General features: G+C 46.4%; 1 protein-coding gene across 3 annotated transcripts in view; it reads right to left on the bottom strand.

The window, feature by feature from the left end:
• TSEN2 (tRNA splicing endonuclease subunit 2) overlaps positions 1 to 12599 on the bottom strand; it is a 37162-nt gene extending 24563 nt beyond the window's left edge. For 2 of the 3 annotated variants that reach the window (XM_036869005.1, XM_036869006.1), the window contains exons 1-5: positions 12546 to 12599; positions 6841 to 7063; positions 6453 to 6667; positions 4587 to 4668; positions 528 to 564 (exon numbers count right to left, since the gene is read on the bottom strand). In XM_036869005.1, coding sequence (XP_036724900.1) covers positions 528 to 564; positions 4587 to 4668; positions 6453 to 6667; positions 6841 to 7000 — 494 coding nt within the window. In that variant the 5' untranslated portion in view covers positions 7001 to 7063; positions 12546 to 12599. The remainder of the gene's footprint in view (positions 1 to 527; positions 565 to 4586; positions 4669 to 6452; positions 6668 to 6840; positions 7064 to 12545) is intronic. The other variant, XM_036869007.1, reaches the window with a different exon arrangement.
• Positions 12600 to 14369: the final 1770 nt, after the last annotated feature.

The raw sequence follows: 14369 nt of genomic DNA, 5'->3' as shown, positions 1-14369 counted from the left end.
CGTAGGCTGGATGTGCAGGAATAGCCAGCAGCACGCGTGCCTGGTAGCTTAGGGAGAAGTGTTCTGGGAAACGCGAACAGCATAAACAAAAGCCCAGAGGAAGGAAGGATCATGGCTGTGTGGGGGGTCTGTGTGAGAGCCTCTGGGAAAGCGGCTTCCTCTAACCCCGCAAGTGTGGAGCGATGAAGGACAGGGCTGTTTACGCCCACACAGCGCAGGAGGCCAGCTCCAAACCTAAGTACCTTAGTGCTTACAGACAACATACGTTACAGGATTAGCGTTCATATTTTGGAAGGAATTTAACTGGCAAAGGTTTTGGCTTAGGATTATTTTTAAAAATAAACTTAGTACAATTCAAATATGATTTGATTCACATTAAATTCAGACAAAATTTTCAAGGACACACCTACTACTACTACCACACACACACAAAAAAGGTGTGGACAACCACACCAGAAAAGGCTACCTGAAAACAGATCTGATTTAAACCATAATTTTGCCCAAGGTCAAAGTCCACCAAGACTTACTTTTTTGACGTGATTACAGGCATGTCTGTCTTCATATCTGCAACAACAAAGAAGTTGTATTAGTTTAGACAAATTTTCCTTAAGGGGGAAAACACTGATAACCTAGAAAAGACAAAGAATTTCAAGATTCACAAAATCTCACACCTAGAAGGTTGATGAATCCTGTCCAAGCAGCTAAACAGGTGCTTTACACACCATCACTCCCTGCACCCACGCCCTGGCAGGCGCCGCTGACCCGTCAGGGCTCTTGCTGGGCTTAGATGTGACCTCGGAATCCTTCTCAACACTCCAGCTAAGCAGCGACAGCATGGAAGGGGAAACTCTGCCACCTCCGAACGCTCAGGCCCTCAACTTCTAGGCGAGAGTACCGAAGCCCTAAAGTTACACACTTTACCCCCGTTCTCCGTGTTCCATCAAGCATCTTCTGTGACAGCTGCTCACATGCGCCTAAGGAAAGGGATGTTGAAGTAGATCTCATGGCGGTGTTAGCTCTGGATGTGGGTTTGGGAGTTCCAGGCTCTAGTTCCAGCTCTAGGCATCTGGCTGGAAGAGTCTTTCCGTGTAAAATGTTGACCAGGTCACTAACGGTGTGGGTTTTTGTCCTGGTCCTCCCTGACCCTGCCTTTGGGCAGCTCATCTTTCCTTTTCCATACTCGGCCTCCTCTCTGGTGCTCTAAAGGCCTGGAATTGATGATGTTCGGCTTTAAAATCCTAGGGAGGTGAGTTCACAGACTCCTATCTCCTTAGTAATTTGACCTAAGGAGACCTCCCTCCTCTGGTAATTTAACAACAAGCTACAATTTTGCACGTTTTACTGACAGCCTTCCATGTGCCAAGCACAAGATATACAGAAGTAATAAAGCAAATCCCCTCTCCTTGAGATACTCACACTCTAGTTGGGGAGACAGACCAGACATGACTGATTCTAACCCAAGCTGATTCTAACCCTTCTTGAGCAAGGACAGTACGTATTGTAAAGGGACTGGCTTACTTTACCTGGAAGGGTTAGGAAAAAACACAAAGGAGAAGGAGTAATTGAGTGGGGCTCTGAAGGATGAGTAAGAGTTCGCCAGGCGGACCAGGGGAAAAAGGCAGAGGACACCATGCACAAAGGCTGGGGATGGCAAACGCATGGCAGTTTCACACATCGGCCAGCAGCCCAAGGTGGCCGTGGTACCAACGAGTAGAAGAGGGTGGGTGGAGAGGGGGTAGACGATGAGGTTGAAGCCAAAATGTTGAAATGGACATTTGAGATCTACTTCCTGAGGGCAGCCCACAACCTTAATCTGTTTCCTTGGCCTAAATTCATTTCCTTCAAATTTCTACCCTACTTAAAACTTAGTTACTACATAGATCAGGAAAAGATTCTCAACTGTTAAGACCATTACACTATTTGAAAACTTTCTATTTTTTGGGGGGCCCAACATTAGTAACTGCTGAAGCCGGGTGATGGGGACAGGCAGGGTCATTATGCTACTTGCTCTACTTTTTTTCTCCCTTTTAAAAACTCTATGGAAAAATTGAAAACATACAAAAGTAGAGAGGACAGTATAATAAATTCCCATGTTCCCATCACTCAGCTTTAAATTAACTCACGGCCAATGGTGCTCCACCTGTTCTTCTGCCCACTCCCCTGGCCCCCAGATTACGTTGAAACAGATCCCTCATATCACTTCATCTCTAAATGGTTCAGTACATCCACAATCACCATGAGAACATGCCCGGGCTGGCCTGTGGAGGACGACATACCCGGTACCCTCCCCTCCCCCATCCCGCTTGTGGCCATCCTAGATCGGCTGACAGCCACCCAACAGACAACCAGACACCAGTGAGTCCAGCTACACCCATCACTGGACTTCTAATAGTGCAGCCAGTGGACCCATAACTAACCAGACGGATGAGCACATCCAGCCTAGATCAGTGGACCGACCCAGCAAACCTGGAAACTCAAATGAGCAATCTGCTTGCTGCTGAAAGCCACTGAATTTTGGGGTGGTTTGTTAAACAACACTGTGGCAGGAGATACAAAGTCTATCCCATTAGGACTGAACAGTCAAATTCCCATGTTTTAAAGTCACTCAAAATAGCTTCCTCTGTGGCTACACCACCTTGTTGTCATGTAATACATTTACAAGGTTCCAAGGTCAAATCTATAGTCTCACCTCTCTCTCCATCCTGTTCCATCCCCTTGACCACAGGCATTAAAAAAAACTATGATTTTATCCTTCTTTACATTTCAAAAATATATTTATATTCCCCTCCCCCTAGATAAGCCATAGCATACTTTCCTTTACCTTGCTTTCTTTGCTGAGAAATATATCCTAGTGATGGCCCGTTCCTACCTCAGCTCCACAGCGTGTCATTATATGAATGGTCTATAGTTCATTCAGCTGGGATCCCCACCTTCCATGGACATTTTGGTTGTTTCCAGTCTTTTAACATTAGAAACAGTGTTGCAATGAATAGCCTTGGGCTCTTTCTTTTCATATTTTTGCCAGCGTATCTTTAAGATAAATTCCCAGAAGTGGAATTGCTGGGTTAAAAGTAAATGCATATATTGGGCAACTGGATATCCACAGGCAAAACAATGAAGCTGGACCCATACCCTACATCATAGAAAAATTAAATCAAAATAGATCAAAGACCTAAACTTAAGAGCTGAAACTATTAACCTCTTAGAGAAACACAGGGAAAATCTACACAAGCTTGGATTTGGTAATGGTTCCCTAGTATGACACCAAAAGCACATGAAAAGAAAAAAAAAATTAAAACGATAAATTAGACTTCATTAAAATGAAAAACTTTTACCACTTCACACCCATTAAAATGGCTATCATCAAAAACAAAAACAGAAAATAACAAGTGTTGGTGAGGATGTGGAAAAATTGGAAAACCTTACGCATTGCTGGTGGGAATGTAAAATGATGCAGGTGTTATGGAAAACAGTTCGTGGTTCCTCATAAAATTAAAATAGAATTATCATATAATCCAGCAAGTCCACTCCTAGGTACACACAGAAGAGAAATGAAAACGTATGTCCACATGGAAACCTGTATGTGAATGCTCACAGCAGCACTACTCGTAACAGCCAAAAAGTAGAAACAGCCCAAATATCCATCTTTGGATAAATGGATAAACAAAACAAAGTATATCATACAATGGAATAGTATTCAGGATAAAGTTCTGATAAATGCTACAGCATGGATAGACCTTGAAAAAATTATCCTAGGTGAAGGACACAAAAGGTTTCCACTTATATGAAATATTTAGAATGGGCAAAATCAAAGACACAGAAAGCATATTAAGGTTACCAGGGGTTAGCGGGAGAGGAGGATGGTGGGGAGTAAATGTATATATGATTTTTCGAGACAGTCAAGTCCCCTCCGTAATGGCCATACCACCTGCACTCCCACCAGCAACGCATGAGAGTATTTCTCAGGGGCTCACCAATGGAGCACATTGTCAAACTTTCTGATTTCTGCCACTCTGATTGCTGAAATGGTATCTCAGTGCAGTTTTAATTTGTATTTTTTCTTGCAATTAGATGTTTTAAAAAATCCTTTCTAATTCTGTTTTAACCTGCTGGTATTGGTTATGTAATTACCATGAGACTCCCTTAGAAAAATACACCCAGATGAAAGATTTATAAATTAAAGAGGAACAGCAAATGGGAACCATATACATTAGTATGTTTTAACAAATACATCAATGTCATGGTTAATTTCTAGAAATAAAATATAAAACCCACCTTGCATATAGGTGAGGAGCCACTTAATTACTAGTACCTTCCACGTGCACAGGACTCTGCTGAGCAATGCTTAACAACAGAAAAGCCTAAATAACACTTTTGATAATTCCAGAAATTAGACGAAACACATTTTCACCCATCATAGGAACCCTTTCACCTTGATTAGAATTATTCTAGTTGTCATTTTTACCAGTAAAACTGCCAGTGGCATGTTACTTCTCCTCTAGAATTTTACTGTATAATCTGGTGTTAGAGCCAAAAATGAAGAAAAAGATAATTTGCCAAAAGAACTGAATGTTGCACAAGTTTACCTTTCCATTTGGCAACCAGCTTAGGATCTGAAATTGTGAAGTTTGGACGGCTTCTGGACAGGATACCTTTTCCAAAATAACCCTTCCGGGAAGAGAAAAAATAGAGTTAGTTCAGGATTAGTTACCAATTTTTTAGCTGAGGGAGAGTAACTATTTGAGTTAACAAGAGAGTCACTGCATTTTTCACAGCTTGACATCTTCCCTCTGATTACAGATAATTCACCATTACTGGTGAACACCTTAGCGTTTTCTCTCTCCGATCGTTTGAAGGGAGCTGGGAAGTTTCCAGGGCACCTCGTCTGTCTCGTGAGTAGTGGTCTCAGTCCCGGGCTGGGAAGCTGAAGGTGAAGGGCAGGCAGAGGCAGGATGTCCTCTGCACATGTGGACCAGGAGCAGTGGCCTAAAAGCTGGAGCCGCGTCCCCCAGGAACAAAAAGCTTCTCGGATTCTCTTGTACGCAGAACTGAAGAACTACTCTTCTCCTTCCCGCTGACTCCGGAAACATTGATTCCCCACCCCCCCCATTCCTTAAAATTAGAAAATATTTAAACCCATAGAAAACTGAAAGAATAATAAAATGAACACCCTATACCCTCCACCCAGATTGAACAATCAGAATAAATCACGTGTATGGCACTTCACAAAGCCTCCGCTTAATGTTACATATTGCGAATGGGGAGGAGACTGTACTTGACCCCTGTCTCACTGGGGTCAGTGCCAGCCACTGTACCCCACTTTGGGAAGGTGACTACAACATGTATTTTATATAAAATGTCTAGAGAAGACACATGACAGAAACAGGAAGCGGATCAGGAGTGCCTGGGCTGGGAGTGGGGACAGGGGTGAAGTACAGTGAGCACCAGGGAACCTTCTGGGGCCGTGGGGACTGTGACGGTGGCCGCACAGCTCTATGAATTCATTACAGTCACTGCATCGTGCACTTACAATGGGTGAATCTTATGGCTGTAAATTATACCACAATAAAGCTGCTTTAAAAATGCCTCCAGGGGCTTCCCTGGTGGCGCAGTGGTTGAGAATCTGCCTGCCAATGCAAGAGACACGGGTTCGAGCCCTGGTCTGGGAAGATCCCACATGCCGCGGAGCAACTAGGCCCATGAGCCACAACTACTGAGCCTGCGCGTCTGGAGCCTGTGCTCCGCAACAGGAGAGGCCGCGATAGTGAAGAGGCCCGCGCCCCGTGATGAAGAGTGGCCCCCGCTCGCCGCAACTAGAGAAAGCCCTCGCACAGAAATGAAGACCCAACACACCCAAAAATAAATAAATAAATTTATTAAAAAAAAAAAAAATGCCTCCAGTGTTGAATTGGCTATGGGGGAAAAAATAAGCAAGCTTCCAATCTCATCCCAAACCTATCGTTGATGGAAAAAGCAAAAACTGGAACTCGTCCTCATGTAAGAAGAGGTCCTCAACCAGGAGAGCGAGCAGAGGACATGCTGAAGCCCCATCTGGTTTGTCCGGAGCCAGAACAATCTGCCACCCTACGGTCACCTCTGGGGATGGAGTGGCAGTGAGAGGGAAAGTTTTACTTTTTACCCATTACATTTCTGTAAATTGCTTGAATTTTTTTTTTTTTTTTTTTTTTTACAATGCACATGTGTTGCCTTTATAATCAAAAAACAAGAAAGGTCAATGCACTGACCCAGCTTCACTGACGAAATGTGGGTTTGTGGCTGGGAGTTGTCCTCTGGGCTTATGGCTTCGGGGCACCTGATTCTGTTCCTACATTGGCCTAAACTGCAAGGAAAGCACATGGGTCATTCATGGTCTGTTTCTGGGGGTGGACGGGGAGAGAACGGCTGGCTCAGGGCTGTCAGGAAGCAGCAGAGCTGAGGCTGCCCGCACATACCTTCCCATAGAGCTGCTCCATATCTTCTGCATTCCTCACAATCACATTGTTGTTTATCATCTCGGCCCGGAATATTCTAAAGTCCTTCTTAGGACCACACTCCTGACCGAAAGGGATCGGCAGAGGAGACTCATAGCTCTCATACACTCTTCTTTTCCTCTTTGGGGGACGGAAAACTGCCTCTGCCATTTTCCAAGGTAACTGTTCTTTAAAGACTGTAACAGGGAGAAAGAAACAAGTCAATCAATAACTGTACTGACCAAACATGTGAGTAATTTATATCCAGGCTCAGAAAACCTTGTGGTCTGTGGGAAAAATATTTATAAAGCAGTGAGCAAAAGGCAGAGTAACGAGAAGATTTTGTTTGAGCAGCACAAACCCTACCCACCTAGGGCATCTCGATTACTTCCCACAACAATGCCGTGGTACCATTTCTCATTACAGCTGACGAGACTGAGGCCTAGTGACAGGTCCATGGTCACAATGCTCCTCGTGGGTCTCCTGACAGCGAGCACAAGAGGATTTCTGCCCATGAGGATTCCTCCCATCCTCTCAAGCGGCCGACAGACGTTTACCGAGCACCCACCAGAGGCTCCCAATCATCAGAGGTGCTAGGGATAGAAAGAGAAAACCAAAAGGACCCTGTCCTCAGAGAAGTAAATCTAGTGAGCACCTCCTTTTCCAAAAAAGGACCTTAAAATATGTTCCACACATTCGGTCAATCATCTCCCAGTTTTTCGGGTAAATTAATAATAGTAACAACAACAGCAGCAGTCATCATTTAAGGGTCTACTCCTCAGCACCAAGCGTGAGTGGCTAAGAGCAGGAAGTGTCAAGCCAGAGTGCAGGGATGGGAATCGGCTTCACCACTGCCCAGCTGTGTGACCTGGGGCACAAGTTACTTGATCTCTCTGTGCTCTGGTTTCCCCATCTGCAAAATAAAGATAAATACAGACTCCATCTTATAGTTTAGACCCATAGGAGCTTAGAACAGCCCCGGCACGCAGCACTGAGTGCTCTGCACGTTCGCTATGATTACTATTATGGCGCTATTGCTGTTAGCACTAAGAACACCGTGTGACAGATGAGGAAACAGAGCCAGGTTAGACAGATGTTGTCAGAGGCCTGGAGGGTGGTGGCCCTGGATGACCCCGGGTCTGCTGCACGCCCAAGGCCACGCTCTTCCCTCTGGGTTCCGCTGTGAACACAGGCAGCGGCTGCCTCCTCTTGTTGGAAGGCTCACTGTTTCCCCAGGTTAGGGGCTGAAGGGTTACAGAGAATTATGGAGAATTACGGAATTACCACGCGCCCAGCACTACGAGGGAGGAAAGGAAGGCGAAGCCAGTACCTCTCCCTTCCAGGCCTTACCCTCAACCCGAGGAAACAAAACAAGGACAAAACGCACACAGGCTGCAATTCAATAATGGCTGGGGGAAGGAAGTCAAGTTGAGTGCGTTGTACGATAAAGACAGAGAGCCACAGCAGATGCATTTGACTCAGGAAAACTCAACCACATGCAAGGGGGAAACGCAGACAGTGCAGGGGACTGGGTCAGGCGCTCCGCTCGTTGGGCAGGTGCCCTGGAATGAGACAGGGGACCTGAATCTGCTGCGCCCTCAGTCCCGGCTCCGGACCCGACTTACACGGACAGCACATCTGGTGCTTGAAGATACAGTGGAGCTGTATCACACACGTGTTTAGCCTCCATGGCTCCAAACTCTCACAGGGGAACACGTACGACTGATTATTTAGGCGCCTCCTGCACTCAATACCAGCATCCTCTTGGGCAAAGGATGTAATCAAGCCTGAAACAGCCAGTGAAGGCGGCGAAAGCTGAGGCAGGAAGCTGAGTGGCTTTAAGGGTTTACGCCCATTAAAAAGAAATCAAAAGCCTTGTCCAATGTGTAATGATTCCTTTATCCACCCTCCCAAAGATGTTGAGGAATTAAATGAGGACAAAGGAAGACAAAGACCAAGGAAGTCAGAGACGTTGATAAATCAATTACAAAAGTAACAATAAAAAGTAAGAATCAGCAAGTTGGAACCGTCATAGAATTGCCAAAGTATTCCCAGCAGCAAAATGCTAAAATAATTTAATTTCTAAATAAGAGTCCTTCAATGGAATTAAATAATGAGCACAACTGTATGCATTTTACATACATCTATGTGTGTGTGTATATACGTATATATATATACACACACACACACACATATCGCTATATAGCGTTCATAACAATACTATGTACACCACATGTTAATGGGCAATTAAAATTTCCTCCCAAGGGCATTTTAAGTAGATTTTCACTTGCCAATTTATCACTCAACCCAAGCAACTACAGTCGACCCCTGAACAACATGGGATTTAACTGCATGGGTACACTTACACCCAGATTTTTTTCAAGAGTAGATGCTATAGTACTACACTACCCACAGTTGGTCAAATCCACAGATGCAGAACCTCAGATATGAAGGAACCAGGGATACAGAAGGCCAACTATAAATTGCACTCAGATTTTTGACTGCAGAGAAGGTCAGAGCCCTGACCCCCTGCGTTGTTCAAGGGTCAATTGTATTGCATTTAGCATTCAATTGAAGAAATGGCAATTTGTTCTAAAAATTAAGATGATGTTGTATTGGGCTTTTTTGAGGCAGGATGCGGGTCTCTAGTGAGGCACCTTCTAGGGATTTCCAGGAATAATTCGAACTTTTATGATCATTGCACTTTTATAACTTAACCTCTGGTTAGTATTTGATTTGTATATATTACATTTGAGATTTTTAAGAAAGAGAAAATTTTAATGGCTAACTTCAACAACTTCCAATTAAATTCTCTCAAACTAGTGAAAAAGTTCTGTTTCAGTTTGCCTGGTTTGTTTAGGATTTTCCCTTTCAGATTGCTATTACACTCTAAAAAAAAAAAAGGCAAAAATGAGCTATGACACTTGATGGCAAGAACTCTGTACTCCAACCCAAGTTTGCATGACAGAAGGTTCCTGCCACAAAAGATTCCCAGTTTTCCACAAACCCTCAAAATCCCAGTTTAGTGCCACCTCTGCACATGTGACAGCAAGCACATCAAGAAGTTGGCTCTTAGTAGGCCTTCCATATATGCAAAGCTGCCATTACGATCATGTGGCTTTCAACACCCCACGTAAAGCTCCCTGAACCCAGTTTCTTCATCTTCAAATTGAACAGAACTAGAAAACAGTCTGGAAGCCACTCAAATGTTAAACAATAAGTAACCATATATTCCAGCAATTCCACTCCTGGGTAGGTAAAAGAAAACTGAAAACACGTTCGTACAAAAATTTGTACACGGGACTTCCCTGGTGGCGCAGTGGTTAAGAATCCACCTGCCAATGCAGCGGACACGGGTTTGAGCCCTGGTCCAGAAGGATCCCACATGCCGCGGAGCAATGAAGCCCGTGTGCCACAACTACTGAGCCTGCGCTCCAGAGCCCAGGAGCCACAACTACTGAGCCCACATGCCACAACTACTGAAGTCCGTGAACCTAGAGCCCGTGCTCCACAACAAGAGAAGCCACCACAATGAGAAGCCTGTGCACTGCCACAAAGAGTAGCCCCCGCTCGCCACAACTAGAGAAAGCCCACGCGCAGCAACAGAGACCCAATGTAGCCAAAAATAAATAAATTAATTAATTAAAAAAATATGTACATGAATGTTTACAGCAGTATTGTTCATAACAGTCAAAAAGTAGAAACAACCGAGATGTCCATCAACAGATGAATGGATCAACAAATGGGCTATATCCATATAATGGAATATTATCAGCAGTTAACAGAAGAATGAAGTACTGACACAGACTATAACGTGTGTGAACCTTGAGAGCCTTATGTGGAGTGAAAGAAGCCAGTCACAAAAGACCACACATTGTATAAGACCATTAATATGAAACGTCCGGAACAGGCAAATCCAAAGGGACACCAAGTAGATTAGTGATTGCCAGGTGCTGGGGGAAGGGAGCTATGGGGAATGACTGCCAATAGGTATGGGGTGTATTTTGAGGGATGAAAAAGCTTTACAATTAGATTGCAGTGATGGTGTTGGCTGCATAACTCTGAATATATTAAAATCACTGAATTGTACATTTCACAAGGGTGAATTTTATTGTATATGAATCATCTCTCAATAAAGCTGAAAAAATTCAATAGGACAAACCAGAAGATCTCTCGTGTCATAGTTTTGTAGAAGAGTTGCCTTGTGCAGAACTTGGAAGGCAAAGCAGGGGAGAAAGGATTGAGTTTGTTATTCTCCATATCTGCAATAGGCATTTAAGAAATGTTTCTTCAGTGCCAAGATAGGAGACCAGCACGATGGGAGATGTGGGATGTGAGTACAATTACAACAGCTAACCATCACTGGGAGGTACAACATGCCAGGCACTGACTGTGCCAACGCTACACACGTGGGTACCACTACCCGCATTTCACAGATGAGTAAATGGAGGCTTAGAGAGGGCAGGTCATTTGGCCACAGCGCCACAGCTGGAAGATGAGAGGCCAGTAAGGCAGGGAGACAGGGCACGGTGAGAAGACTGGCTTCAAAGAGGACCCCTGTCTGAAGCACACACAAATGTATAGGAAGGACTGGGCCATCGGTCAGGGGGTTGGGGATGTGAAGGCTTGATGCCTGTGCAGCTTCTCAAGCCGGGAATGACAACTGAAAAGATTAAGAGGGAATTCCCTGGCAGTCCTGTGGTTAGGACATGCGTTCACTGCTGAGGGGCCGGGTTCAGTCCCTGGTTGGGGAACTAAGATCCCACAAGCCACTCGGCAGGGCAGAGGGGGAAAAAAAAAGTTTAAAAGAAAAGATTAAGAAAATTAAACTGGGGTCACATATAACAGTGGCTCTCAAGGCTTGGCTGCCCTTAGAATCACCTGGGGAAATTCTGAAACTTCCAATGCCCAGGCCTACAATTGTACCTACAATTACATCAGAAATTCTGGACTGGGACCCAGGTGATTTCAATATGTAGCCAAAGTTGTCAACTACTGGTGATAGGATGGCCTATTCAAACTCAATGCCAACAGCCATCTCCACTGTACAGATGAGGAAAGGGACTCAGGGGTTGACTGCTATGCACCTGTAAGGAAGGAGCTGTTACTTTTCCTTTTCTAAACCCGGGCATACAACTCGGGCACCAATAGTGTTAAGTACATTTACTTTTCTATCAAAAGCAGGACTTGTTCCTAATTCTTCCCTTGAGCGGATAAGCTAACACTTTTTGGGTGTTCAGTAATGTTTATTCCAAACAAAACAAAGTAAAAACAAAAAAGGGGGAGGTAGGCTTCATTTAACTTTCAACCCCGTGGGCCCACCTTGCCAAACCAGCCTGGTTAAAACCCCTCCCCTCAGCAAAACTCACATTCTCCCAATTAAAAAACCGTTTGAGCTCCAAATGCGTACCTCCTGGGCCAGGGGAGGCAAGGATTAAAGGGAGAGAGCAAACAATCCTGCCTCTGGGGAGCTTTCAGGTTAGAACCCGAGACTAGACACGTAAACAACGATTAAACCTTTGCAAGCTGTTGTGAGGATTAGATGGGTAATTGTGCGAAGGAGCCTGGTACTGGGCCTACCATGTGAAGTGCTAGCCCGACGGAAGCTGTAGCTGCAACTAATGATCAAGAACTGTTAAGGGCCCAACAAACCCGCAACTCCTTGTCATTACGCATCCCTTTGCTGGTTCCCTAGAGTGGCGCCCCCAGCAACCCTACTAGCGGCTAAAGCTCCACTCGGGCAGAGCCGGTGTCAGGTGCACCTTGACGTCCTCTGCCCCCAGCAATGGACGTGGCGTCAATGTTTCCAGAAAGGACATAAAAAAGAGGGCGACAGGTACACGGAGAAGGGGAAAGGGGCTAATTCCGGTGGAACAAGGAAGCCAGGCCCCGCGTCCCGGCCCAGTCTGGTGCGACTCTGAGACCCGGGGAACTTCTGTGGGCCGTTTCCGCTCTCGCCCCGGAGGGCTTTCGAAAAAGGCGATGTCTCCTCCCGCGGCGGAGACCCCCACTTGTGCTGCGGCACCGCCCTCAGCGCCCCGGGACACCACCTGCTCCCGGACCCCGGAGCCTTACCTTCCTCTGCCCCACGCGCTCGCCGTTACCCCAGCAACGCCGGGCGGCGGGGCGGACACCGCTGCCGTCAAGCAGTGCGGCCGCAAAGCCGGACGACTGCGCAGCCGCAGAGCCCGAGGGAGGGCCCACCGGGTGTTTGCGGAGCGCACCTGCGCAGGGCCGTAAGGCGGGTCTTCGGTGGGTGCTGCTGGTTCCTCGCGAGGTGTAAGGCAGAGGCGGCGCGTCCTGTTTGCTGCCTTTCCCGCGATCGTAGCGATACCCCCCTGCACAGATGCTGTTCTCGTTTAATCCCAACAATCCCGCAAGATCCATTTTACAGATGAGATCTAAGTTACTTATCCAATGTCACGTAGCTGGGAGGTATTGGAGTTAGAGTGATAGGACTAGACTCAGAACTCAGGTCTAAGGACTTTGGGTCCTCGCCCCTGGGGAGATGGGACTCTTGAAGCGACCGGACTTGATATGACCCAGCCCTGAGGAAGCGGGCCCGCTGAGCTCAGCCCGCAGACCTCAGATTTCTCAATGCTTTTGTATAAGTGCAGCATGCAGGGAAACTGTAAGAAGTGCCCCCACGCACAGGGCACTGACCAAAAGCCACTGTGGGCACTGGCCGCCCTGTGCAGCGTCAAGGACAAGTCAAGGACAACAGGCCAGGAGTCAGACCTGCATTTGCATCCCCACCTCCCCGCTCACTGGCTGTGTGGTCTTGAGTGAGTGACTTAACCTTTCTGAGCCACAGTTTCCTCTATTGAAAAATGGGTCGTCAGGATTATGAGGGAGGAGCAAAACAAAAGTGCCCTGGGATTTGTAAAAGCTTCTCCACCTGGTTATTTTAAAGGAGGCCTGGTAGGGAGTCCAATAAACACCTTCCTAAATATGAACCCCAGGGTCCCCAGCACACATACCACACATGCTGGGCAGGTGGGAAGGTGGGTGACAGGGATGGGTGGCAAATTGTGCCAGAGAGAGTTATGGGGCTAGGTGAGACAGGCTTTGAAATCTGGACCTTTCCCAACTTTCTCTTGTCTCCAGCCTTCCACACGCTGTTGTCTCTACCTGGAACATCTTCTCCCCGGTCTGGAGCAGTGATTCCTGGTCACCCTTTAGCCTCAGCTCAGATAATATCTTCCTCAGGAGACTTCCTCTTGCTTCCCCAGCTGGCTTGGGTGACTTGCCTCTGTGGTTCCACAATAGTCTGGTGCCCCCTATGGCTGTCCCCGATTCCTGGTCCTCTTTGACTGTGAGCTTCTAGTAGAAGAGCTCAAGACGTGGCATTAAGTGGGTGGTCTGCCTGCAGGGGCCTTAACTGCTCAGCTCAGGAGTTTCAGATTTTAGAGAAATCAAAAGCCGAATAGCTTCCTGGTTAGAACGTTGCAAAAAAGGGAGAACTTGAGCAAGATTCGCAGATAGTGGTATCGGGATGGTTTGGGTTGGGAAGAGAGAGGTTGAGGGGAGGCTGTAATATGCACCAGAACATGCCAATGGAGGAAATACTGGATTTAGAATGAGAGGCTTTTAAAAATGAAAGGGAACTCCGAGGTGTCCAGTTCAACTCTCCCTTACTTAACTGATAAGAAAAAAGGCTCAGAGGCACCGTGAGTTGCCAGAGGTAAACAGAGCAAGTCTGATGTGGTTGCTGAGACTAGAGCCAGGTCTCCACAACCTCAGCAGGTGCTCGGCACTCGGCTTGGGATGCGCCCATAATGGGATTTCAGGGGCCCATCATCTGGAGCCCTGTCCCACAGAGGGTCCAGAGCTAAAGCTAATGAACAAGATATTCTTCCCCCAAGATTTTCTCCTTGGTGTTCCCCCACTCCCCACTGT

This window comes from Balaenoptera musculus, chromosome 11, assembly GCF_009873245.2.
Source record: "Balaenoptera musculus isolate JJ_BM4_2016_0621 chromosome 11, mBalMus1.pri.v3, whole genome shotgun sequence".
Lineage (NCBI taxonomy): Eukaryota > Metazoa > Chordata > Mammalia > Artiodactyla > Balaenopteridae > Balaenoptera > Balaenoptera musculus.
This window is presented reverse-complemented; position numbering and strand designations above follow the sequence as displayed.